Source organism: Stegostoma tigrinum, chromosome 17 (assembly GCF_030684315.1).
Source record: "Stegostoma tigrinum isolate sSteTig4 chromosome 17, sSteTig4.hap1, whole genome shotgun sequence".
Taxonomy (NCBI): domain Eukaryota; kingdom Metazoa; phylum Chordata; class Chondrichthyes; order Orectolobiformes; family Stegostomatidae; genus Stegostoma; species Stegostoma tigrinum.
This window is the reverse complement of record NC_081370.1, coordinates 10,167,553-10,195,210: the sequence shown is the minus strand read 5'-3', so window position 1 is coordinate 10,195,210 and position 27,658 is coordinate 10,167,553. Positions and strand designations below refer to the sequence as shown.

The 27,658-nt window shown below is 41.8% G+C and overlaps 1 protein-coding gene across 1 annotated transcript in view; it reads right to left on the bottom strand.

The window, feature by feature from the left end:
- The window catches only part of LOC125459471 (mucin-6-like), a 210,458-nt gene that overhangs the window by 107,261 nt on the left and 75,539 nt on the right, over positions 1–27,658 (bottom strand). The window contains exons 10-11 of the mRNA XM_059652220.1: positions 21,533–21,653; positions 5,706–5,844 (exon numbers count right to left, since the gene is read on the bottom strand). Coding sequence (XP_059508203.1) covers positions 5,706–5,844; positions 21,533–21,653 — 260 coding nt within the window. The remainder of the gene's footprint in view (positions 1–5,705; positions 5,845–21,532; positions 21,654–27,658) is intronic.

Genomic DNA, 27,658 nt, shown 5'->3' with positions numbered 1-27,658 from the left:
GGCTATTAGTGGCCAGTCTAAGCCCAGAAATGGAAACAGAAATGTCGAGGAAGGGAAGGGAGAAGTCAGAGATAGACCAGATGAAAGTGAGGGCAGGGAGGAAATTGGGGGCAAAATTGATGAAATTTTCCAATTCTAGACGAGAGAGGGAAGCAGCACCAATGATGTCATAGATGTATCAGAGAAAGAGTTGTGGGTGGGGGCCGGAATAGGACAAGGAATGTTCCATTCTCCCAGTTTCTGTCTTCACTGCATCTGTTCCAATGATACCATCTTCCATAGGGGGGGGGCCTCAGAAATGTATACTTTCTTCCTCAACTGAGAATTCCCCACAACTGTGGTTGACAGGGGCCCTTAACTGCATTCAACACATTTCCCACACTTCTGCCCTCTATAGGGTTCAACTGGTCCTCACCCATCTACCCTAGCCTTCCCACCAGCCTCGGCTTTCAAAAGACCACAAGCTGCTTTTTCTGCTGTCACCAGACTAATATTCCCCTGTCCTTCCTTAACAGAAGTTTGCAGGGACCACTGCAATCTAGGACACCCTGGTCCACACCTACTCCACTCCCAGTAGCGCTCCAGTCTGAGAAGTAGAACCACATCTTCAGCAGCCACATCCCTGCTCCATCTCTTCTCGATGGGCAGCAATATATCTGCACTCTGGATCAGTTAGCAAATTGTAAAACATTGTCATAAGCTATGGTCACAGTGGGTCACTCTTGACCCTAGGAACCAGCCTTATAAGGTACATAGATGCTCAAAAGTATGAGGTAGTTGAATATGCTCCAAGATGTCAGAGCTGTGGTAGCTGCCAGGACACTCCAGATAGTGGCAATGGTGATTATAGATTATCTTAAGATGAATGGAATGCAACCTTTTCTTGTTGATGAATTCTGCTGTGTCCTTATATGTCCCTCTCAGTACCATATGCATCTATTTGATGGTACCCCGCACCTAGTGGAAGTCAGATATGTATCTGAATCTTACTGCCAGAGCCTCACCACTGATCTTGTCATTCAGAAATGAATTGAATCAGTGGGATCTTGCACATATGACATCAGTCACTGTCCTGATGCATTTACAGATGTATGATGGAGTGATCCCACAAGGTCAACTGTAGTTTCCTTGAAGAAACCTGTCACATTGTGGTTCAATGTATCTGTCATCTTCACATCTATCAGGAGTGGATGGCATCCCACTCCTGCAACTATCAGGTCCTGGTCTAGCATCAGACATAGTTCCACAACAATGCCATGGGACATACTGAGTCTGCAACAAAACTGCACCTCACTCATCTCCAGGAAAGGCTGAAAAATTCAGTCCTCTTGATGACCCCAAGCATCTTCAGGGGCACTGCAGCTGCAGCCTCTGCCTGAGCTGGTACCCCATGTCTCTATTATAGCCTGTGCCCACTCTGAACTTGCCATCAGCCTCATCCTTCTGCCTTCTTCCACCTTTGCCTTCTTAGGGAGTCTGACAGACCTTCCAACAATCCACCAGCAGCTGGGTATATGGCTCTTGCTGATAATGATCTACATTGGGAACATAAGGAGTAAACCAGGTTCTGAGTTCTCAGAACAGGCAGTGGAGGCATGTGCTGCAGATGAGGACGCCCATACACTTCTACACAGTGAGACATAAAGCACCCCGATAATGAGGTTCATGTCTCCATCATACATTTCAGCTTTAGCCTCAGCATGGGAACCAACTTGTTGAAGTTTGTGCCAGCTGAGTCAAAAATGCCTAAAGAGGAAGTGCCAGCAGCATTCCAATCCCCTTTCATTTCCAGATCCACATCAACTGTGAAATTTATCACTGAATTCAACAGAATCCATCATAACACTTAAATCACAGATGGTGAAGCATTCACCTTTGTTTCCCACACTATGGTCGCTTTTGGCCAGCATTCACCGCTTTTTAAGTCAATGCAACTAATTTCTCCACCTATGAAAAATAAACGTTCAATTTTCAAAGACCAATGGCATGTTGCAAACTACTATTTACCTGCATTTAAACTCTAAATGTGTTCACCCTGCATGCATTGAAAATGCATCATTAAATGATTGCAAATTAAATGTACTTGTAATTTGCAAAAGTCTGCTTCACATATTTTTGGTTCCAGTACCCTAGCTGATGTCGGTTGGCACACTGACACTGACTCCACCAACTTTGTCCAGTTGCAGTTAGCATCCATTGAACAGCCAATGATGATAAGGAATGCAGTTTGCAGTAGACACTGTTAACACTGGGCTCCAGTGCCAGACACCTCCCTTAGAAATTCCATGCCCCTTTCATTATTTATTCATGGGATGTAGGCGTCACTGGCTAGACCAGCATTGATTGTCTATCCCTAATTTTCCAGAGGGTAGTTAAGAGTTGACTATATTTCTGTGGGTCTGCAGTCACACCAGGAAGGACAATAGTTTCCTTCCCTAAATGACATTAGTGAACCAGACAGGTTTTTCCAACAATCGAGAATCGTTTCTTGGTCATCATTGGACTCTTAATTCCAGTGTTTTACTGAACTCAAATTCCACCATGGTGGGATTTGAACCCAGGGCCCCAGAATGTTTCCTAGGTCTCTGGATGAGTACAGTCATATAGCACAGAAACAGACCCTTCATTCTAGCATGTCCACAATAACCAAAGATCCCAATCTGACCTGGTTTCATATGCCAATATTTAGCCAGTACCCTCTGTATTATTTCTATTCTATTCACCCAGAGACCTTTTAAATGTTGTAATTATAGCCAACTCTATCTCTCCTTCTGCCAGCAGATTCCATATATGCATCACTCTCTGTGTGAAAATATTGCCCCTCGGGTCCTTCTTAAATTTTTATTCTCCCACCCTAAACATATGCCCTCTAGCTTTGGACTCCCCCACCCTAGGAAAAAGACATTGCCTATTCACCTTATCCATGCCCTTGTCTTGATTTTATAAATCTCTAAGATCAACCCCCAGCCCCTAATGCTCCAAGGAAAAATAGCCCCAGCCTATAACTTAAACCTATGACTCAAAACCCCCAGTCCCGAAAACTGCATCTTTTCTGCATCCTCTCAAATTCAACATCTTTCCTACAGAAGGGTAACCAGAATCGTACCAATGTCCTATATAGCCACAACATGGCATGCCAACTCCTATACTCAATGTTCTGACCAATAAAGGCAAGTGTGCCAAATTTCTTACTCACTACCCTGTCTAGCTGTGACTCCACTTTCAAGGAACTATGCACCTGCACCCCTAGGTCTCTTTATTCAACAACACTGTCCAGGGCCCTACCATTAACTGTATAAATTCTGCCCTGATTTGTCTTACCAAAATGCAACACTTCAGTTTATCTAAATTAAAATACCACTAGGTCACTGTCTCCCCTTTTGCCTTGTCCTATCTGACAGCCTATTTCTACCCTAACCTTTCCGTGTAAACCCACCACATTAAACTTTGCCTCCAACTATCCTTCTCGAACCGTTAGCACTGACATTGCAACTTAATGATGTCCACACTACTCCTCAATGCTTCCCTTGCAGCAGCCATTGTCATGGTTACTATCAATAAGCTCCCCTGGCCCCCCAATAACTTGCCATGCCCTCTGATGCTGTCTGCATACCTCCTTTATACCTTGATTCTCCGCCTCACACTATTATAGTCTTTGTCCCCACCTCAACATGTCTCTGTTTCAGCCCCTGTCTTGATTGTCCAAAGCCCTTCTAGCCATCAGTCACCATTGTCCTTACACTCCCCCATTAACCCTCCTCAATGATCAATGAAAAGTCTCCCAGGACTATATTCACTCCAGACCACTGACCAACCTCAAATAGCAATCCCTGGACATGACTGACCACACCCCTGATCACTGTCTTTGTAGCTCCCTGGCTAACAATTCATGATTACACTTACTGCTAGTAATGAACTAAAGAATTGACTGTTGTTTACTTCCGAGACTGTAGGTGGACATATCCCAACTAGCTAAGTAGACAACTTAGACTGTGCCCCTCATTGACAGTGGTAGGAACAGCCTACTGACTGTACCACCAAACCCCTCCCAGACTAGACTGAGGATGAGTCCCCACCTCGATACCATATGGCTGAACAAAGATACAGTAAGTTTGATGTGTAGGCAGTTGGCACACGTTGTAGGTGTTAGATTAACACCTTGGTTACTATAAAGCTATATGTCTTGTCACCTCTGGACATATCCCAACTGATAAGCATGACAAGAAGCCTGTCTGTGTGTCTGTGAAAAGAACATGTCAATACAGCAGTGCTGAAAGTCTTTAGGCTCTGGCTGAAGCACCAATGTGGTAATAAGCATAGCACAGCAAAGCATGGAGTGGACATGTAGGTAGACACTAAGTGAGCAAGCATGCAGCCCTGAGATTTACATTGGACCAATCTGTGAGCTGGGTGCATGTCCTGTGCACAAAGTCTCCTTGGAGTAAACATTAATACTAATTGCTGTGAGTCCTGCAATGCAGGTCCACCCTTCCGAAGCATCCTGCAAATGGATCAGAGAGGTGTCATACAGATCCTGAGGTGTTTGCAATTGTTGGAGGCCAATGTGGAGTGCACATGGATTGTGTCCTGAGATGTTGTGTAGTCAGGAACATGCAGGTTCTTCATAGCCAGCGGTGAGCTGAAATCACCAGGGACTAGCTCTGACTTCCATATGGAGAATTCTGTGTTTAGTTTGCTTGTAGCAGGGGTTAGGATAAGAAGCTGCACAGTAACACAACATCCAGAAGCACCTGAGATAATGGGAACTGCAGATGCTGGAGAATCCAAGATAATAAAATGTGAGGCTGTATGAACACAGCAGGCCCAGCAGCATCTCAGGAGCACAAAAGCTGACGTTTCTAGGCCCAAAACGTCAGCTTTTGTGCTCCTGAGATGCTGCTGGGCCTGCTGTGTTCACCCAGCCTCACATTTTATTATCCACAAGCACCTACTCCCTCCACCACTGACGCTTAGTAGCAGCAGTGTGTACAATTTATAAGATGCACTGCAGAAATTCACCAAAGATCCTCAGACAGCACCTTCCAAACCCACAACCACTTACATCTAGAAGGACAAGGCCAGAGACACACAGAATACCACCACCTTCAAGTTCTCTTCCAAGCCACTTACCATCCTAATTTGGAAATATATCTCCATTCCTTCACTGTCACCAGTCAAAATCCTAGAATTCCCTCCCTAATGGCATTGTGGGTCAACCCACAGCAGGCAGACTGCAGCAGTTCAAGAAGGCAGCTCACCACCACCTTCTCAAAGGCAACAACAGATGGGCAATATATGCTAGCCAGCCAGCAATGCCCACATCCCACAAATGAATTTAAAAGAATTAGTGAGACAACAAGTGCAGTTAAAGTGGGTTTTAATAAGAAATAATCCCCTTAATAAACAATTCATCATTTCTCACTGTGAATCTCACCTCAACATCCAGAAATTAGTTGAAAATGCATCGTGTTGCTCCTAACATCAACATAGGCACCACAGCACTGCTTGTGTGATTCTGCCACATTTCTCACCATAATGAATGTTATTCAACCTCTAAGGATTCCACTCATTGAGAAAGAAGGGTTGCAAACACAAATAGCACAGCTCTTTTGTCTATAAATCCTAACTTATTTGCTATCAGTTCCAGTATTTTATTTGAATTTTCCACTGATTTGAAGTTCTTATTTAGAATTGCAAAATCTTACTTTGATAAGTAGGTACGCGCAGACTCCATGGAATCTGTAACGTCTTGAATCAAACGTGGTGATAAATGAGCCCCCTTCAATAGAACATCGGCCTGGACATGGCAGATTTGTGCAGTTCCATTTGCCCATAAAGCATTTGCTGCACAAATAATAGTCAAATTTGTTTCATAAAATTCACAAAAATTATATTGTTAGACAGAATTTTCAACAATCACATTTTCCATTCTGGTTCATAGTTAGGAATTATTACTGGTATAGACTGACCCTTAAGATTGACATCTGCATTTCTGCTGGAAAAGTGATTACTAAGGTAAATCAGCACATACACACCCCAGCCCCCAAATCCACCCAGTCTACTCCATGGTGTACATAACTGCACAAACTTTTATAATCTAATTTTGCTGAGTAAATAATAGTGTGAACAACATTCTTTAGTCAAGTCACCATCACAAGCAACTCATAACAAGGTAGAGCTGCTCTTTGAATTGTGAATTACCACAAGTTGTTGGTTAACTAGTGCCCTTCTATTGTCATGATCATGTAACTGCAATATTGTATCCTGTTACAGAGAAGGCCACGTTGATTCTATACAAGTGCAACACATGAAACAATTACTGCTAGATGTTACATGTGTGATGATGAAAGGTGTGTGGTTATATATTTAATTATGCAACATTTTCAAGAGCTTGGATTATAAAGTAGTGACATATGGGTTTGGTCTGTATGTGTGGAGACATTTAAGAATTACTCAGGCCAGTCCTATCAGAAAAATAATTTTAAAGTAGTATGTGTCAGATAGCAGATGACTGAGGCCTCGTGGGATGATAATGGGTGTTTATTTATACTGTAGAATTTATGACTGGAGAAGAGAAAAACATTAAGTCACTAGCTTTGGAGAAGCTAGGATAAGCTAGTTCTATTTTTAATTTAGTTAAAAGCTTTTGAATCAAAGAGACTTGGTTGAAGTTAAATGCAAGAACAGTTTCTCCTTAAAAAAAATTGTTCTGAGCAGTCAGGGGAACAAGTTGCCTGAGTGAAAGGGATTCAGTTTGTGAACATTTCTAGACCATACATGTTTGGTTAGAAATATGCATTGGTTGTTTAAGATTTATGAAAGTCTAAGTTGTGTGGATCAAAGGAAATGGCTTCACAGGACCAGAAATGAAAAGAGGCACTTGATCAACCTACAGATTTGATAGGAAGGAAACTATTTTTCTGTATTTGATTGATTGTAAAGTGTTGGGGCATAGAAGGGATTTTTTTTGTCAGGTGTTTCAAATCTTTTTAAATGGTGGATAATTCGGTTTGTTTTATTTTTTAAGTTCTTTTGCATAATAAACTTCTGTTTTCTTGTTAAAACCACATCTGCAGCCTAACATATTTGTTTCAGAGAAAGACCACCAGGTTAAATTAAGAAAATGATCAAAATTAGTCCAATAATAATATGAGCCAGGATCATAATACAAGGTTGAACTTGTTCATACACTTCAGCAAGACAAATGCAGAAAGACTGGTCCTTCTCAATAGCAACTACAGAGGGAACTATTTGGATTTCCATTACCCCTTTGACAACACATCCAAAGATGAGAGAATTGCAAACTTTTGAGTCAAACAAGAAACTGGAAGAAACTTCCATGGAGAATTTTAGCACAATTACCTTTGCTTTATGGGACAATGATTTATTAAAAGTTACATGGCAGCCATCTTAATTGAGATATATGCAAAGTTATGATACTAAGCTCAGAACTAGCCAGGAAAGCATTTGGGGGAGGGGGGCAACATTTTCAGAGAAGAGAATTATCATCTAAGAGCAAGCGTTTGCTTCAGGAACGAAGTATAGTTCAGTTGAAAAAGCATACAAGTGCTGAAACCATAGAACTAGTGAGGAACTAGAATGTTACTCTCTTTCAAAAGCCTTTTCTAATTACTAAAACTACCTTTACCAGGAAAAAGCAATAATTTGACGATAGTACCTATCTCAATTGCTGGTTCTAGCTTTAAGGTTTAACCTTTTAATTTCAGCAAAGAGGAACTCAAGCAACAGGCTCCAATGGTATCAGAGATAATGGGAACTGCACATGCTGGAGAATTCCAAGATAATAAAATGTGAGGCTGGATGAACACAGCAGGCCAAGCAGCATCTCAGGAGCACAAAAGCTGACGTTTCGGGCCTAGACCCTTCATCAGAGAGGGGGATGGGGAGAGGGAACTGGAATAAATAGGGAGAGAGGGGGAGGTGGACCGAAGATGGAAATTAAAGAAGATAGGTGGAGAGAGTAAAGGTGGGGAGGTGGGGGGGGGGGGGGGGGGGAATAGGTCAGTCCAGGGAAGACGGACAGGTCAAGGAGGTGGGATGAGGTTAGTAGGTAGATGAGGGTGCGGCTTGGGGTGGGAGGAAGGGATGGGTGAGAGGAAGAACTGGTTAGGGAGGCAGAGACAGGTTGGACTGGTTTTGGGATGCAGTGGGTGGGGGGGAAGAGCTGGGCTGGTTGTGTGGTGCAGTGGGGGGAGGGGGCGAACTGGGCTGGTTTAGGGATGCAGTACGGGAAGGGGAGATTTTGAAACTGGTGAAGTCCACATTGATACCATTAGGCTGCAGGGTTCCCAGGCGGAATATGAGTTGCTGTTCCTGCAACCTTCGGGTGGCATCATTGTGGCACTGCAGGAGGCCCATGATGGACATGTCATCTAGAGAATGGGAGTGGGAGTGGAAATGCTTTGCGACTGGGAGGTGCAGTTGTTTGTTGCGAACTGAGCGGAGGTGTTCTGCAAAGCGGTCTCCAAACCTCTGCTTGGTTTCCCCAATGTAGAGGAAGCCACACCGGGTACAGTGGATGCAGCATACCACATTGGCAGATGTGCAGGTGAACCTCTGCTTAATGTGGAATGTCATCTTGGGGCCTGGGATGGGGGTGAGGGAGGAGGTGTGGGGGCAAGTGTAGCATTTCCTGCAGTTGCAGGGGAAGGTGCCGGGTGTGGTGGGGTTGGAGGGCAGTGTGGAGCAAACAAGGGAGTCAAGGAGAGAGTGGTCTCTCCAGAAAGCAGACGGGGGTGGGGATGGTAAAATGTCTTGGGTGGTGGGGTCGGATTGTAAATGGTGGATGTGTCGGAGGATGATGCGTTGTATCCAGAGGTTGGTAGGGTGTTGTGTGAGAACAAGGGGGATCCTCTTTGGGCGGTTGTGGCGGGGGCGGGCTGTGAGGGATGTGTTGTGGGAAATGCGGGAGACGCGGTCAAGGGCGTTCTCGATCACTGTGGGGGGAAAGTTGCGGTCCTTGAAGAACTTGGACATCTGGGATGTGCGGGAGTGGAATGTCTTATTGTGGGAGCAGATGCGGCGGAGGCGGAGGAATTGGGAATAGGGGATGGAATTTTTGCAGGAGGGTGGGTGGGAGGAGGTGTATTCTAGGTAGCTGTGGGAGTCGGTGGGCTTGAAATGGACATCAGTTACAAGCTGGTTGCCTGAGATGGAGACTCCAATGGTATACTACTGATACTTTATTGGGACTTTCTTCTAATAAGTATTCTTTTAACTTTATTAGTTTTAATTTTGGCATCTGTATTTTTTGTAGTTAATAAATTTATCTCTCAATTCCGAAGGAATCTTCAGCAGTACCTGGCAACAAAGCAGCCTTGAAATTGTTTAAACAAAAGCTGACTATGCTGTCGAACACCTAGTGGCCATGGCACTACCATTAGCTTTGCAAAAGCAGCATCAACCCCTGATCTCCTGTTAGAATTCTAATGGAAGTAGTGCGCTGATAATTAAACTTCTCCGCTCCATGAGCTGCACCAAAATTGTAAATCTTTTATTTAATCACTAAAATGATCAAATGGTTTTTCCTATCTCTTACTATCCAGAATAAAGGATATGTTCAGCAGGTTTCAGTAATTATACAAAAATAACTCATTTATTTCAATCTAACTTGTTCATGAAATAATTGGAAAGCTGGTTAACAATTAAACTACTGTGCACAATTAAACTATACTCCCTTAATCCCAAAAATGCATTTACGTGACAAAAAAGACAGAACAGCTCTTGAGAATTGATCTGGGGTAAAGGGTCAAGTCCAAACTGAAAAGATAAAAATGGGGAGACTTTTCAGAATCCAACTGATGGCCGTTCAACAAGGCTAGGATGTTAACAGCTATATAATTGATGAGATCTTCAAATCAGACATGAGTTTAGATGACAGTTTGCAGTCTTGATATTTATTAGGTTCCTATAATATTTCAACCAAAAGAGATCTTTCCAATGGTTCTGCTTTAAGTTTCCCTGCCACTTTTCAGGAGTATTAGAGTTTGGTCTTTCTAGCCTGCAGGTCTTTCTTTTACTTTTTATCCCACAAGCGTATGTGAAAACATAGCAACTGCAGTCCAGAGGCTGCTGCTGGTCAAACTACAGCATAGGATAAAAACATCTCTACGGCACAAAATCCCCTATCTCTCCTAAAAGCTTTCCTCAAAGTCATCTGATTTTTTTTTATATAAACGGTAGGTGAATCACAAGACACTTTAGTATTTTTGCTTCTTAAGTTTTAAGCAGTCACATGGTCAACCCTCCTCAATGCAGAAACTGTCTAATTCTTTCCATGTCTTCTAGTTTCCTTCATTTAGTTACTTTTAAGGACAAAAAGTCTCAACACCCCATGAGTTGTATAAACCTGTTGTAATTGCATATTAATCTCTTATAAAATGCACAACTAAAAAATAACATAAGAACTGAAGAAACAATGGCAAATGCCTTTTGGCCCATTGAGCCTACTCTGTTAATCAGCAAGATCTTTTTTTTATTATTCATTCAGGGGGCGTAGGCATTGGAGAGGTCGACATTTATACCAATCCCTAATTCCCCAGAAGACAGCTAAGATGTTGTGGGTCTGGAGTCACATGCAGGTCAGATCAGGAAAAGGGGAAAATTTCCTTCTCAAAAGGATATAACTGAACCAGGTAAATTTTTACAACAATTGATTATAGTTACGTGATTGCCAATATATCATAATTGGAACAGTGGCCAGATGCATCTTATTAATTATGAGATCCTTGATTGAATTGTTCACCTTGGACAATCAGGCAGCCTTGGCTGGTAAACAAACAGGTGATTCAGAAGGGCTCCACAGTCTAGGGACTGGCTTTGAACTGGCTGGTCAGAGCCCATACACTATGCATATGTAAATAAAGGGTGATGAGACACTAGCTCTCTATCTAGTCATTTCATTTCAGGCTAGCTTTTACGCCTTCCATTAGAGTTGCAACAAGGCATTAAAGGTTAGGTGTTATGCTTGCAAAGCTAATAGTAGTGTCATAACCACTGCTTTTCTGTTTAATTAACATAGCTTGCTTAGACATCTTATTAATTGGAATGATTCAAGTTAAAGTTGACCAGCAGTCAAGCTTTCCTCAAAGGAACTTCTAGCTTCCTTTTTACTGAAATCAAATTTCACCATCTGCTATGTTGGGATTCAAACCAGAAAATTAGCTTGAGTTCCAGTTTGCTAGTCTAGTGACATTACCACTGCACCATGAACTTGGCCAATAAAGTTTACCTCAACTCAAGCTTCCCATACTATCCTGTACCTACATCTCTTAAATTCCTCAGTGTTCAAAAATCTATTATCTCTGCTTTGAATATACTAAAGTGTGAAGTATTCACAGATATCTGGAATTGACAACTGCAAAGATCCACAACTCTTTAGGGGAGAAATTTCTCCTAATTTCATTCCTAAATGGTTAACCCCTTATACTGAGACTACAAGCTTCCACCAAGACTCCTCAGCCATGGAAACATTTTATAGAGACATAGAGATAAACAGTATAGAAACAGGCCCTTTAGCCCAACTCATCCATGCCAACCAGGTTTTTTATTTGTCACATCCCTTGAAAAGGCTAAGTTTCAATGACATGCCATTCAGCTAAATGCAAAGTATTAATGACTGAATTTACTCAATCTGGCCTCATTGGAAAATCTCATCTGTAGCTTGTTGGACAATTAATTCCTTCCAGAGGTAACGAGATCAAAGCTGTACACAGCACTTCAGCATGGCTTGACTATTTCACAATTCACAGCAAAACAACTGTCATATTTCTTTAGTCTTATACTCCGTTCTCTTTATGACAAAAACAAATATTCCTTTTTCTTTATAATTGAGTGCATGCTCTGCACGTTAACCTTCTGTGATTTACACACAAGATACTCAAACCCATCAGAATGTCAACATTTCTGATTTAGCATTCAAAAATTGCCTTTTTCATTTTTCTGTCAAAGTAGATAGCTTCACATTTTAGTGCACTTCTTCCATCTGCCACAATGTTGTAATCTCATTTAACCCATATAATATTTCCTTCTGCAGCCTCTGCATGTTCTTCACCTTTCTAACCCAATTACTTTCCCACCTAACTTTGTACAGACAGCAAATATTACACTCATCATGTTATCTATATGCATTGTAAATAGGGAGGCTCAAATACCAATCATAGAACATAGAACATTACAGCGCAGTACAGGCCCTTCAGCCCTTGATGTTACGCTGACCTGTGAAACCAATCTGAAGTCCATCTAACCTAGACCATTCCATTATCATCTATATGTTTATCCAATGACCATTTAAATGCTCTTAAAGTTGGTGAGTCTACTACTGTTGCAGGCAGGGCATTCCACGCTCTTACTTTCCTAGTTTGAGTAAAGAACTACCAATCTGCCCTATATCTATCACCCCTCAATTTGAAGCTATGTCCCCTCGTGCTAGCCATCACTATCCAAAGAAAAAAGGCTCTCACTGTCCACCCTATCTAGTCTTCTGATCATCTTGTATGTCTCTATTAAGTCGCCTCTTAACCTTCTTCTCTCAAACAAAAACAGCCTCAAGTCCTTCAGCCTTTCCTCATAAGACCTTTGCTCCAGACCAGGCAACATCCTGGTAAATCTCTGCACCCTTTCCAATGCTTCCACATCCTTCCTATAATGCTGCGACCAGAATCATATGCGATATTTCAAGAGTGGCCACACCAGAGTTTTGTACAGCTGCAACATGGCCTCTTGGCTCCAAAACTCAATCTCTCTACCAATAAAACCTAACACACTGTATGCCTTCTTAACAATCCTACCAACCTGGGTGGCAACTTCAGGGATCTATGCAGACGGGCGCCAAGATTTCTCTGCTCATCCACACTACCAAGAATCTTACCATTAGCCTAGTACTCTGTATTCCTGTTACTCCTTCCAAAGTGAATCACCTCACACTTTTCCACATTAAACTCCATTTGCTACCTCTCAGCCCATCTCTGCAGCTTATCTATGTCTCTCTGTAACCTGTAGCATCCTTCCACACTACCCACAACTCCACCAACTTTAGTGTCATCCGCAAATTTACTAAACCATCTTTCTATGCCCTCATCCAGGTCATTTATAAAAATGACAAACAGCAGTGGCCCAAAACAGATCCTTGTGGTACACCACTAGGAACTGAACTCCAGCATGAACATTTCACATCAACCACCACCCTCTGTCTTCTTACAGCTAGCCAATTTCTGATCCAAACACTATATCACCCTCAATCCCATGCCTCCGTATTTTCTGCAACAGCCTACCGTGGGGAACCTTATCAAACGCTTTACTGAAATCCATATATATCACATCAACCGCTTTACCCTCATCCACCTGTTTTGGACACCTTCTCAAAGAACTTAATAAGGTTTGTGAGGCACAACCTACCCTTCACAAAACCGTGTTGACTAACCCTAATCAAATTATTCCTTTCTAGATGATTATAAATTCTATCTCTTATAATCGTCTCCAACACTTTACCCAGAACCAAAGTAAGGCTTACCGGTCTGTAATTACCAGGCTTGTCTCTACTCCCCTTCTTCAACAAGAGGACACCATTTTCTGTCCTCCAGTCTTGTGGCACTATTCCTTTAGACAATGATGATGTAAAGATCAAAGCCAAAGGCTCTGCAATCTCCTTTCGCTTCCCAGAGAATCCTATGATAAATCCCATTCGGGCCAGGGGACTTATCTATTTTCATACTTTCCAAAATTGCGAACACCTCCTCCTTATGAACCTCAATCCTGTCTCATCTAATAGCCTGTATCTCAGTGTTCTCCTCGATAACATTATCTTTTTCCTTTGTGAATACTAATGAAAAATATTCATTTAGCATCTCTCCTGTCTATTCTGACTCCACATACAACTTCCCGTACTGTCCTTCACTGGGCCTAATCTTACTCTAGTCATTCTTTTATTCCTGACATACCTATAGAAAGCTTTAGGGTTTTCCTTGATCTAACCTGCCAAAGACTTTTCGTGTCCCCTCCTGGCTCTCCTTAACTCTCCCTTTAGGTCCTTCCTGGCTAACTTGTAACTCCCAAGCGCCCTAACTGAGCCTTCACACCTCATCTTTACATAAGCCTCCTTCTTCCTCTTGACAAGAGATTCAACTTCATTGGTAAAACACATTTCCCTCGCTCGACCACTTCCTCCCTGCCTGACAGATACATATTTATCTAGGACACAGAGTGGCTGTTCCTTGAACAAGCTCCACATTTCAATTGTGCCCAGCATCTGCAGTTTCCTTCCCCATCCTGTGTATCCTAAATCTTGCCTAATCGCCTCATTATTGCCTTTTCCTCAGTAATAACTCTTTCCTTGCGGTATACACCTATCCCTTTCCATCGCTAAAGTAAGTAAACGTAACCAAATTGTGGTCACTATCACCAAAGTGCTCACCTACCTCCAAATCTAACATCTAACCTGACTCATTACCCAGTACTGAATCCAATATGGCCTTGCCACTTGTTTCCCTTATCCACATACTGTGTCAGAAAACCCTCCTGCACACATTGAACAAAAACTGACCCATCTAAATCTTGAACTATAGCGTTTCCAGTCAATATTTCGAAAGTTAAAGGCCCCATAACAACCACCCTGTTACTTTTGCTCCTATCCAGAATCATCTTTGCAATCCTTCCCTCTACATCTCTGGAACTTTTTGGAGGCCTATAGAAAACTCCCAACAGGGTGACCTCTCCTTTCCTGTTTCTAACCTCAGCCCATATTACCTCAGTAGACAAGTCCTCATCAAATATAATGAAATGCGAGGCAGGATGAACACAGCAGGCCCAGCAGCATCTCAGGAGCACAAAAGCTGACGTTTCAGGCCTAGACCCTTCATCAGTGTCCTTTCTGCCAGTATCCTAAACCAAACACATCCCATTTTTACTCTGTCTTTTCTGTTTATTAACCAATCCTCAAAATGCGCCATTATATTATCTTAAGAATCCTTATTTTGTGTAATAACCGCTTCAGGGCTACCTTATCAAATATGGTTTGAAAATTCAAGTACAAGCATTGTGGTTCTCCTTTATCTTATGTAACCTCTCCGGATTCTTCCTATCAAAATGATTCCACCAACTTGTCTTTTTTCTTATTCATTTATGGCGTAGCTGGCTAGGCCAGTATTTATTGCCCTAATTTCCAAGAGGGAAGTTGATGGTCAACCACATTGTTGTGGGCCTGGACTCACACTTAGACCATAAGATATCGGTGCAGAATTAGGCATTCAGCCTATCAATTCAGCCATTTGATCATGGCCGATATGTTTCTCAACCCCCCTACCCCTCTGTACTCCCTATAACCCTGGACCCGCTTACTAATCAAGAACCTATCTCTGTCTTAAATGCACTCAACATGGGCCTCCACTGCCCATTGCAATAATGAGCTCCACAGATTCACAACTCTCTGACTGGAGAAACTCCTGCTCATCTCCACTCCAAAGGCTCACCCCTTCACTTGGAAACTGTGCTCTCAGGTCCTAGTCTCCCCTAACAGTGGAAACATGTGCTCCATGTTGGCACTATTCAGGTTTCTCAGTATTCCATAAATTTCAACGAGATCCTCCCTCTCATCCTTCTAAACTCCATCAAGGACAGACTCAGAGTCCTGAACCTCTATTCACATGACAAGCCCTTCATCCCCAGGTTTATTCTTGCAAACGTCCTTTCGACCCCCTCCAAAACCAGCATATCCTTCCCTAGATACAGGGCCCAAAATTGCTCAGAACATTCCAAGAGTGGTCTATGCAGAGCCTTATATAGCCTCAGCAGCACATCTCTACTCTTTTATTCTAGAAATGAATGTTAACATTGCCTTTGTCTTCCTCACTGTCAACTGAACCTCCATGTTAACCTTAAGAGAATCCTGATCTAGGAGTCCTAAGTCCCTTTGTGGTTCAGATTTCTGAAGTTTAGAAAATTGTTTACGCCCCTATTCTACCTATCAAAGTGCATAACATCCCACTTTGCCACATTGTTTCTATCTGCCATTCCTTTAACCACTCTCCTCACACGTCCACGTCCTTCTGCAGCCGCCCCACTTCCTTTTGTCATCTACAAAATTGGCAACAATGCCCTCAGTTCCTTATTTAGTAAATGTCCCTTGAAAATGTTATATTATCCTCCTCACTACTTGCAATGTTTCCAAATTTTGTATCACCTAGTTTTTGAAATTGTACCCTGTACACTAAATTCTAGGCCACTAAGTACTTAAGAGAAGCAGGGGTCCTAACAAATCTCTTCCATCAGTTAAAAACTATTGTTTTTTATCATTTGGCCAATTTTGTATCCATGTTGCTACTGATCCATTTATTCCATGAGCCCTAACTTTACACATAAATCTGTTGTGTTGCACTTTATTAAACACCATCTGTAAGTCAATGTAAATCATTTCAACAGCATTACTTATATCAATGTTCTCTATTACCTTGACAAAAAAGAAGGCTCAAACAAGTTAGAGAAACACAAAATCCACATTCACTTTCCTTAATCAACCCATATTTTATTAGTTATTCATTTTGTTGTGAATCACTGTTTATAAAAGCTTCCCTGTCACTGCAGTAAAACTGACAGGCCTATTTTATCTTTCACACTCATTGAACAAGTGTATAACATTTGCAATTCTCCAGGCCTATGGTACCACCCTGTACCAAAGGAAGATTGGAAAATTATGGACAGTTTGCTTTCACGTTGCAGCCATTTCTGGAACCTACTCAATGCAGTCAACTTAACCAAAATCTTCTCCTCATCACTTTGAAACCTGTAACTGCTCTGTCACCATGACTTGGATAGTAACATCTTCTTTGGCAAAGTCATTTACAATGTATTAATTTAATATGCTCAAGAATTCACAATTTTCCATGTCAGTGATAGGTTTTAAAAAGTAAGTTTCAAAGAACAACCATCATACCTAACCACATTCCACGCACTTTTAGTCAATACTGTCAGAACCAGATGCCATTTGGAATCAGCATAGCACCTCAAGTCTTTCAATTCAAGCTGCATGAATTCGAGGAAGGATTGAAGACACAGATGTCATTGAAGACAAATACAAAAGGTGGTATTGAAAAGGCACTGACTAGACAATTCACAATCATAGGAAACATACCTATGATAGGACATTGCTACAGAAATGATCGAGTCAAACTTAAATACAATTTGGAGATGCTGTAACCAATTGGCACAGCAGGAACAGAACAGCTGTGTTGGCCTGCTCAATGTCTGAGTAAGTTTTTTCTGCATCTGTCAAGATTTCACTCAGAGGGCAGGTTCTTGAAACAATAACCTGTGAGTCAAAGATTCAAAATAATTAATCAAAGTCAGATGATTTTTGCTGAACAGGCACTTGTAAACAAGATTTCTAAAATGGCCCCTGTCTTCTGAAACACCTACATCAAAAGAATCAGCGGATATCCAGATAGCAATTGACAAATAAAAATGGATGGAAATTCATGACATCAGCTTTATTTAGACTGTGTATTACTACTGTACCTGTAACGTGATTCTATATTTTATTTATTTTAATTTGAGAATTCCACTTTCCATGAATTTGGCCTTTGAACAGTTCAACAATATATCATTTACTGTGAGTAAGAAAGTTGTGAAACAGAGCTCATGCTTGTGGTACATGCATGAATCTGCACCATCATCACTTCATGCTCTTCTCTCTCTTTCTTCTTTAAGAGGGCCGCAAACAAAGTTCTCAGTCCTAGTTCCTGTAATTCTTGTTTGACAACTTATCTCATTAACAATATGTTAATACTTTCGGAAATGCATGACTTTGTCTTCCAGAACTGCATTTAAAACTCTAGTTGTGACCTAGCTAATGTTTCACGCAGTTCCAGTATAAACTCTGCTCTCAAACTCTATGCCTCAATTAATAAAGGCGGTTTTACCATGTGCCTTCTTAACCACTTTCTCCATCTGTCATGATACCTTAAGAGAATGGGATGGGGGGGATGGGTAGTGGGCATGTGCACTAACGTTGTTCTGATCGTCAGTGCTTTACAGAGTTCATTATTTCATTGTTCATGATGTACTATTTTGCCTCATTTGTCTTGCGCAAGTGCATCTGCTCAACTTTATCTGGATTGATATCTATTTACCACTGTTCAAACCATCTGACCAGCACATTTACATCATTTTGTAACCTAAGGCTAGCCTCCTCACTATTTACCACTCCATCAATTTTTGTCTCTTCTGCAAGCTTACTGATTTACCCTCCCACATTCACTAAATCATGTGTGTAAGCAATATTGACTCTAGTGGGACCCCTTTGGACACAGACACCCAGTCAGAAAAATACCCCTCAACAATCACCCTCTGCTTTCTACCACTCAGCCAATTATGGATCCATTTGCTAAATTTTCTTTGATCCCACGGCCTCTTAGCTGTCAGAGTCCCTTGCGGGATCTTATCATAAACCTTGCTGAATTCCATGTGGAGAATATCAAAAGCACTGCCCTCATCTACATACCTGGTGACCTCTTTGAAAATTTCAATCAAGTTTGTCAGACATCATCTCACCTTAACAAAACCATGCTGGGTGCTCTTGGTTAAACCTTGCCTCTCCAAATGCAGGTTCATTCTGTCTCTCAGACTTGCTTCCAATAGTTACCCCACCACCAGTGGCCTGTATTTTGGTGTCATCCAGCGCCTCTGCTGTGGCCATAAAGGAACTGAAAATTTTTCCACTTGCCCTTTCTACTTCCTTCCTCATCTCACTCAATAACCTGGCATACATTTCATCCAACCCTGAAATTTATCACTTTTAAATCTGCCAGATACCTTATCTGTTTATGCTAATCCAGTTCTTCTCCCTGATTTCTATACCCACATCATCCAGCTCACTTTTGAGCACCAACCCAAAGTATTCATTTACAATCCTACCTACATCCTCTGGCTCCATGCACAAATTACCACTGTGGCTTTTAATGGGCCTACTCTTTACCTCATTATCCTTTTGACCTTAATTAACCCGGAAAGCAAATTAGGATTTTCCTTAATATTATGAAAACAGCAAGAACTGAGGATGCTATAAATCAGGAACAAAAGCAGAGTTGCTGGAAAAGCTCAGCAGGTCTGGCAGCATCTGTGAAGAAAAATCAGAGTTAAAGTTTCAGGTCCGAAACAGCAAGAGAAAAGGGTGGTGTGGTAAAGCGGCAGTTCCCTGGTCAACATCACTGTCTCAGGCCCTCTGCAGTGTTCCAGTAAAATTCAGCGCAAGCTAGAAGAACACTTCTTTTCCACTTGGGGACCCTGCAGTCCTCTGGGCTCAATATAAAGTTCAATAATTTTAGGGCCTAAGCTCTCTGGTGTCCTAGCCCCCTACCCCACACATCAGGCCTTATTATCTCACAGTCTGCCATTACACACTACCTATTGTTAGTCACTAACAGTCCCCATTAGCAGATATGCACCTTCCTAGCCAGGCTGTTATCAACTTCATTGTCTATCCAACTGCACTTCTCTCTCTTTGGACTCTATCTCCACCTATCGTTTACTCGTTACTCCCTCCCCCTCCCTATTTTCTGCATATAAACCAACATTTTCCAAGCTACCACCAGTTCTCAGGAAGGGTCACCAGACCCGAATGTTAACTCTGATTTTTCTTCACAAAGGCTGCCAGACCTGCTGAGCTTTTCCAGCAATTTCTGTTTCTTTTTCCTTTACCTGCCAGTATTCCCTCTTAGGTCTCCTAATGACCCTTTTAAGTTCCCTCTTGCATATTCTATACTCCACTCAAGCTTCTGCTATCTTGAGCCTTCGGTATATGCCATTAGCCTCCCCTTTTCTCTTAATCCAATGCCGTATATCCCTGGATTTCCAAGGTACACAGGTTTTAATGGTCCCACACTTCCTCTTTATTGGAATATGGTGACCTTGTACTCTCCATATTACCTTCTTGAATGCATCCCACTATCCTGAGGCAGATTTACCTGGAAGTATCTGCTCTGGCAAAATCATATCTTGCATGGGCAAGTCCATATGCATGGTTAAATCATCTACACTTCTGCATTGTAAATACTATGCACATAACTCCATGTCTATATGCCAAATGCAGACTTGGTTTTGTAAAAAGCTGTATTAGGCACTCATATATGACATGATTTAGCTAAAAATGATGATGAGACAAACATTTACGATAGATGATAAGGAGATGAGCACCAGAGGTTTGTTTCCCAAACACCCAAAACAATAATGGTGAAAGAACATAAAATTGTATATGCCAAAAAACTGAGATATACAATTCCTGAGACCCATAACGTAGGGGATCCCGTAACTCCACATCACTTATCATTGAGAATCAATGAAGTGTAATTCCCTAAAAACTCCCTGTCAGGTAGTAAAGCTCAAAAGATTATTAACATTCGACACACTGTAGCTTCAAATATACATTTATGTGTAACTGAACATTTATGTGAAATGATTGGACATCCAGATTTGTGCTCTTATATGTTTTTTAAATCTCTGACATTTATTTCATCCTCTGTACCAGAGTGAAATGTGACTTGATAAACTGTAAATCTTAATTTTGCAGTTTGTTTCCTGGATGGTCATTCACTGAACATGTTCACAAGAAGCTGCCATTGTACTTTTAACAAAAGAACATCAATATTTATTTCACAAAGCAGGGCAAAGGAAACTATTTTGCACTGCACAAGAATTAGTTATCTAGCCTGAAGACGCCAATTAAGAAATTAAAATTTGATCTTGTATTCTCAATAACCTTACAGATAGTCAAACATTTCTGATGAATCAGCTGTTTTTCACTTTAAAGTTCATTCTTCAGTTGGTTTCATTCCAGCAAATCTCTGCATCTAATCAATGCTTCCTTCTTTAGTTTATGCTTTCTTGAGAGACCCTCAAAGGAACTGCTAACACAGATAACTTACTACCCAACATATGTTCTTCAAGCTCATGGAATCAAGTCATTTAAGACTTTTTTTCACACACTTCAACGTCTTCTATTTCTGGGGCTTGCATCTTACCGTATTCTAAGCTACTCGGGATTCTGTTTCATCCAAAACCACTTTGGAGAATGCTAAACTAACCTTTGCTACCACACACCTGTTCTTTTTGACAGAAATCTATACACTACCTGACATACAGAATACATCTGTCTTTCTAAAATAATTTTTCCATGTCTCTTTCTCCCTGTCTTTGTTGCTAGGTAACATCTCCCATTTTTTTTTCCCTCCAATTTTCTATTCTTTATTTTCTAAAGCACTGAGTATTCACTCCACAGGTGTTCAGCCTCATGTAAGTGCACGTAAACAACTTTGCAGATTGTCCGGTACAACTGATAGACCTGAAGAATTAAACTAAAATTATGTCACCCCTTCTTAACACGCGCAATATAGAAATACAAATCAAATTGAAAACTGTACATTGTTCTATCCACTTTAGGACTCAAGTTCTTTCAGCAATAATAACGTGTCTTTAACATTTATCACAAGAGAAAGGGTTGACAACTTCATAAATAAGTTAGCTTTACCAGGATTTGCAAGGTGAATTCACTGAACCGCCAGGAGCATAGACTTGACCATTTAGAACACAAGGACAGTGACTCAAAGGAATGCATGTGTCCTTAGTAGCAATGTCATCAAGAACAGTTCCTATGAAAAGAACAAATTTTCATTTAGATAGAACCTTATCCTGTGGGCTGCCATTGACCACAAACTGAACCAAAGCAACTGTTTAAATCCCAAGTCTACAAGGTCAGAAACTGTGTGTGTGAAGTGGAGAGAGAGGGAGAGAGAGAGGCAGAGGGTGAGCGAGTGTGTCTGTGTTTGTGTGTGTGTGTGTTCTGTGCGTGTGTGTGTATGTATACGAGGGAGACTAAGAGAGTGTGTGTCTGTGAGGGGTGCAGATAGGGTGCACGTGTGTGAGTGAGGGACAGAGTGTGTATGACCATCTATAAGACACGAGTCAGAAGCTGTGATGGAGTACTTGCCAAGGCATAGATGGAACAGCACTTAAGTTCAACAGTAACCTGTCCACTTCATCATCATCTGTCACCATACTTCATATCACCTTCTATTCGTGAAGACGTGTTGATGACTCATAAGAGGTGTATAGTAGACTCACTTTTATTAATCAAGGCACAAAAGTTTAAGAGCAGGGAGATTATGCAAGAACTGCATCAAACATTATTTAGGCCACAACTGGAGTACTGTGTGGAGTTCTGGAAACCACATGTGAAGAGGAGCATGATAGCACCAGAAAGAGTGCAGAGGAGATTTGCTGGGGTATTACCTGAGCTGAACATTTATGTGCCATTTATGAAGAGAGATTGGATAGACTGGGGCTGTTTTCCTTTTTTCTTTATCACGCATTCTCAACAACCAGGAAGTAACTGTCACTGCTTCTTGATAAAAATCCTTGGATTTTTACCAGTTGGCAACTGGTTACTCTTTGAAGAAAAATGACAGTATCCAATGCTGGGCAATTTCATCATATTAATACAGTTGCCACACTGAACTACACCGCAATGGTTTCATTAAAGCTAATTCATGAATACAGCTCTTCAACCAGATTATTTAGGGGCAAAATGATTTTTATTTGCACTTAACCTAGCATGCACTTTTAGTTGTGATATCTAAGTGAATTAGAAATGACTTAAACCCGAAAACAAAATATAGCCAATAGCATGTCGATAATGATTGATCTTTCTATTCCATACTTACAACATTCCGAAGGCAATTCATGTTGTACAGCATGTCATTATTTGAGGCAATGGGAATTCAAAATGTATGTTTTCGGAACTGCCCAGGTAGACATCAGTTTTTTTCAGCCTGTATTTTCATATATTTCTCAATTACATGTGGATGAAGTTGAAACTAACTTGAGGTTTACTAGATTTAGCATTCAATATTTCCAACTAGTAAGCCATTCAATAAAGCAAGCAAATAATAAGTCACAACCAAACAGCGTTCTTATCAGAGCCCATGTTAAGTAAAGCCATGCCAATTTCAGTCAGTCACTGATCAAGCTTTAAGTGGGTTCAGATTCAAGCATTAGACACAGGCAAACTCCAATGTTGATCCAAAACTTCTCACAGCTGTGTCATCAGGAAAAGCTGGAACAAATTGGGTTTATCTATCTTCAGAGCAAGTCAGAGCCTTTCAGGTTTAAAAAGTAGGAAACCAAATAAAGATGAGATACCAGTCTCTGTGGAGTTATTTCAGTGAAGATGACAGAAAAAAATATGCTCCTGAAGAAATTTACTCATAAACGTGTCTTTGAATTGGAGTAGACGTTTCTGGCAAAATGTCATCATTTGGGAAGCTTGACTCGTTCGATCCTTCCATTGAAGTCTGGGCCCAAGATGTGGAAAAGAATTATTTTCTAGGCAAATGAAACTGGGACAGATGAAAGGCAACGAATAATTCGCCTGACAGTCTGTGGGCCTGCAGTTTTTTCGATTATTTGGAGTCCAACTTTCCCTGAGGCACCAGGCACTAAAACCTTTCAAGAGTTGACAGATTTAGTTAAGGAATATTATGACCCTAAGCCTCCTCTAATTCTGAGATGCTATTGGTTTTACTCACCAGTTCAAGAATCAGGGAAATCCATGTTGGGATTTTTGACAGGGTTAAAGGCGACTAGCAGAAGCATGTGACTTTGGTTTAACCCTTAATGAGATGCTGAGAGATCATTAGGTGTGTGGGTTAATGATGCACCAACGCAAAAGCGTCTACCAGCTGAAGCCCAGGTCGACTTCAACCAGGCATTACAATTGCTTTGTCATTAGAAAATGCAGCAAGTCGAGCTTATGAGGTACAGGGTATGCTGATTGAAGTGGACATCCTTGCCAGGCTGACTGATTTTGGGGGACACCACTTGGGTTAAGGTAATTGCATAGCCTCACTCAGGATATATCCTGAACAGAGGGATTCTAAGTCAACCTACACCAAAACCCCAAATCAAAGCTAAGCCTCAGCCAAATGATTAAAATTTTTTTCAGGGTCTGGGTCAGCAAACCATTGCTGCCAGTACACGGACTTGAGACAGCAAAAGTGTTCCACTAATCCCTGAATTGATTAAGAGAGCTCCAAGGGCAGTGTTCAAGAAAAGGCACATCCTGGAAAGTCCACCAATAACTGGCTTGGAACAGTTAAACTGCTTAGCAACATTCAAATCAGAACAAACCAAAATAAATGTTTGTTTAAATAGTCAGCTGGTTCAATGGAGGTTGATAACGGCACAGACATTTCAATGAATGCAGAATCGGTTTTGAACAAAATTCTCCCTGTTCTCCAATCCCTAAGTTTGTGCAAGACCTCAGCTACACTGAAAACCTATTCCAGGGAACTTCTGCAGATTCAGGGAACAGCTTCAGTTCAGGTCTTGCATGGGGAAGCAGCTGGTTCAGTTACCAATGATTTTTGTAAAAGGTTTGAGCCCAAGCCTGTTTGGGTAAAATTGGTTAAGAAAGATTCACCTGGATTGGCTCAACATTTTTTGATTAGAAAATTGCTGTCTAAGTGGAATCCTAATTAAACACTCAGGCATTTTTCAAGAAGGTCTTGGAACTGTCAAATGATCCAAGGCACCTTACAAATCCATGATTCTGCATATGCCTTATCCCAGTGCTATATGCCTTACAGGCAAAAGAGACAGAAATCAGGAGGTTAGAAAGTGAAGGAATCATCAAAACTACAGTTTATGGAATGGACAGAACTGACTGTACCAATTATGAAGCCCGACAGGTCGGTTTGCCTTTGTGGGGATTTTAAACAAACAGTAATCCACTTCTCACAGCTGCATAAATATCCAATCCCACACAGAGGACATATAAGCAAAGCTGGTGGCGGGGGGTGCTGTTCTTCACGAAGCTGGGTACGAGCCATGCGCACCTGCAATTGCGGTTAGATGAGAATGCCAACACGTATGCTACAATTAATACACATAAAGGGGTTGTACGAAGATATCAGACTGCCATCTGGGGTAGCAGCAGCCTGTACTATGCTTCAGCGGATGATGCAGAACATTTTACAAGGTCTACCTCAAGTTGCCATTTATCCAGATGACATACTAATAACAGAGATGATCAATAAAGAGCATTTGGAGAATTTGGACATAACCCTTAGACATTTCTTCAAGGTGGGCATAAGTCTTAGAAAGTGTGTGTTCCAGACACCCCAAATGATCTACTTGGCCTACAGAGTCAACAAGACCAAGTTACACTTGTTGGAAGATAAAGTGAGGACAATCAAAAGTGTCCCAGCTACCACTTCTGTACCAGAGCTTAGGGTCTTTCCTTGGATTAGTGAATTATTACAGAAAGTTCAGGCGCAAACTGGCCTCCAATCTTTACATCTACTATTGAAAACAGGGCAGTCTTGGAAATGGTCTCATAGCCAAGATGTAGCCTTTAGGGAAGTGAAGAAGCAGTTACCATTGTCCAAAATGTTGGCACACTATGATACGAAGCAAAATCTGGTGCTGACTCGCGATGTCTCCCCAAACATTATTGGGGTAGTCTTGATGGCCCAATGGAGAGGAACGCCTAATTAGTGTGAGGTTCCCATGCTTTGGCTGATGCAGAACACAAATACGCCCAGATAGAAAAGGAAGGTTTGGTAGTCATCTTTGGTGTGAAAGTTCCACCAACACTTTTACAGATGTAAATTTGTAACAACAACAGACCACAAACACCAGCTTGGGCTACTCAAGGAGGACAAGGTTGTGCCACCCATAGCTTCAGATCAAATTCAGCGGTGGGCTCTCACTTTAAGCATGTATAATTACAAGTTGGAACACCGTCTTGGAGACCAAGTAGCAAATGCAGATGTCTTGAACCACCTCCCACTAGCAGGTACACCACCATTGGTGCCGCCAGTGGAAAAGTCCTTTCTGGTTTCAAATTTTCTGGAAATCCTTCTAGTCACCACTGACATTATCAGACTGGGGGACACAAAAAGATCTGGGCCTGGTAAAATTATGAGGGAAACAAAAGGGCCATCATAATCAGAACTGAAACATTTCTGGACATGGTGAGGCCAGCTCTGAGGGTGGCATTTTATTTTGGGAAGCAAGAATGATTTGCCCGAGCAAAGGTCACTGCCAGGTTCTGGCTGAACTCCACCAGGATCATCCAGGAGTGTCCAAAATGAAGATGTTGGAGCAAGGTTAAGTCTGGTGGGCAGGACTGAATGCAGGCATAGTTGTGTTGGTGGAGCAGTGCCCAGAGTGTCAACATGAACAAACATTATCAGCACATTCATGGGAATGGCCAAGTAAACCGCGGACTCAGTTGTCATTGTGGCCGCGCACTCAAAGTGGCTGGATGTGCATAGTTAATTTGTCAAACATGGGGACCACAACAGGAAAGCTACGTGCATCATTTGCAAGACACAGACTCTAAGGAGTGTTGGTCCCAGATAATGGCCATCATACGCCAGCAGGGAACTTGAGTATTTCCTAACGTTGAATGGCATTCTGCACATATGGGCAGCTCCATACCTTCCATCATTCAATGGTCTGCTGGAAAGAGCAATCCAAACTTTGAAGGTGAGCTTAAAGAAATAGCCTACAGTTTCACTCAATACCAAACTGTCCCAGTTCCTATTTGATTACAGGAGCACCCACTATGCAACTACAGGGATAGCTCCCACACAATTACTAATATGGAGAAGACTCTGCACCAGGTAAAATCTGATCTTCCCGGACCTGGATGAGGTGGCGGGGGCGGGGTGCAGTGAAACGACATCAGGAACGCCAATGCCAGGCATAAGACTCCTCTAAGTGAGAGAGACAGTTTACTTCAGGGGACAAAGTCTGTGCTGAAACCACAGAAATGGCTCTGCATGGGTAAGAGGCATTGTCATCACAAGTTCAGATCCTGTGACAGGTTCTCCCTCTCCATCTTGCATTGAAGAAGCTTCAGAGTCTGAGATGGGCACGGCGGATGTCACAGCCTCGACACCTTTACTGCCTGAAGAGGATGAATTTCTTGTGAGATACTACAGGCACAAAAGGAGGGCTATGGTCCAATACATGTCAGCCAGACCCAAGGCTGAGTTGGAGGAACCTAATCTGGTGTGAACATGTCCCAGGAGAGGCTACAAAAAAAAAAGGTCCTGTGTCCCTGGACTTAGAGGGGGAGGGATGTAGTGATTATACCAAGGTCAGCCCAATAGACTTCAAAGAATGAGTTCCCTGATTGAGGCCGTTCATCTGGTCCAATCAGGGAGCCCTGGCTGATAGATAGAAACAGGAGTATCAGAGGTTCTGCTCACTCAGAGAGCTGGCCCTGAGGAAGCCAGACCATTGTCAAGTACAACACACATGTAAATTAGGGGTGTCTTGGTGACAGGATACTGCCCTCTGTGGAGTCGTTTCATTATGGGCTGCCAAGAAATTATAATAGTTGGGAACTGAAAATAAAAACCTAAGAACCATTAATAAAACATATATCTGAGATGTACCATCTTCCACAAAGTTTGCCTTTTCATTTTGAACTATACTAAATATTGAAAATATTAAAGGAATTCATGAATGAGTGATAATGGGAACTGCAGATGCTGGAGAATCCAAGATAACAAAGTATGGAGCTGGATGAACACAGCAGGCAAAGCAGCATCTCAGGAGCATCAGATGAAGGGTCTAGGCCCGA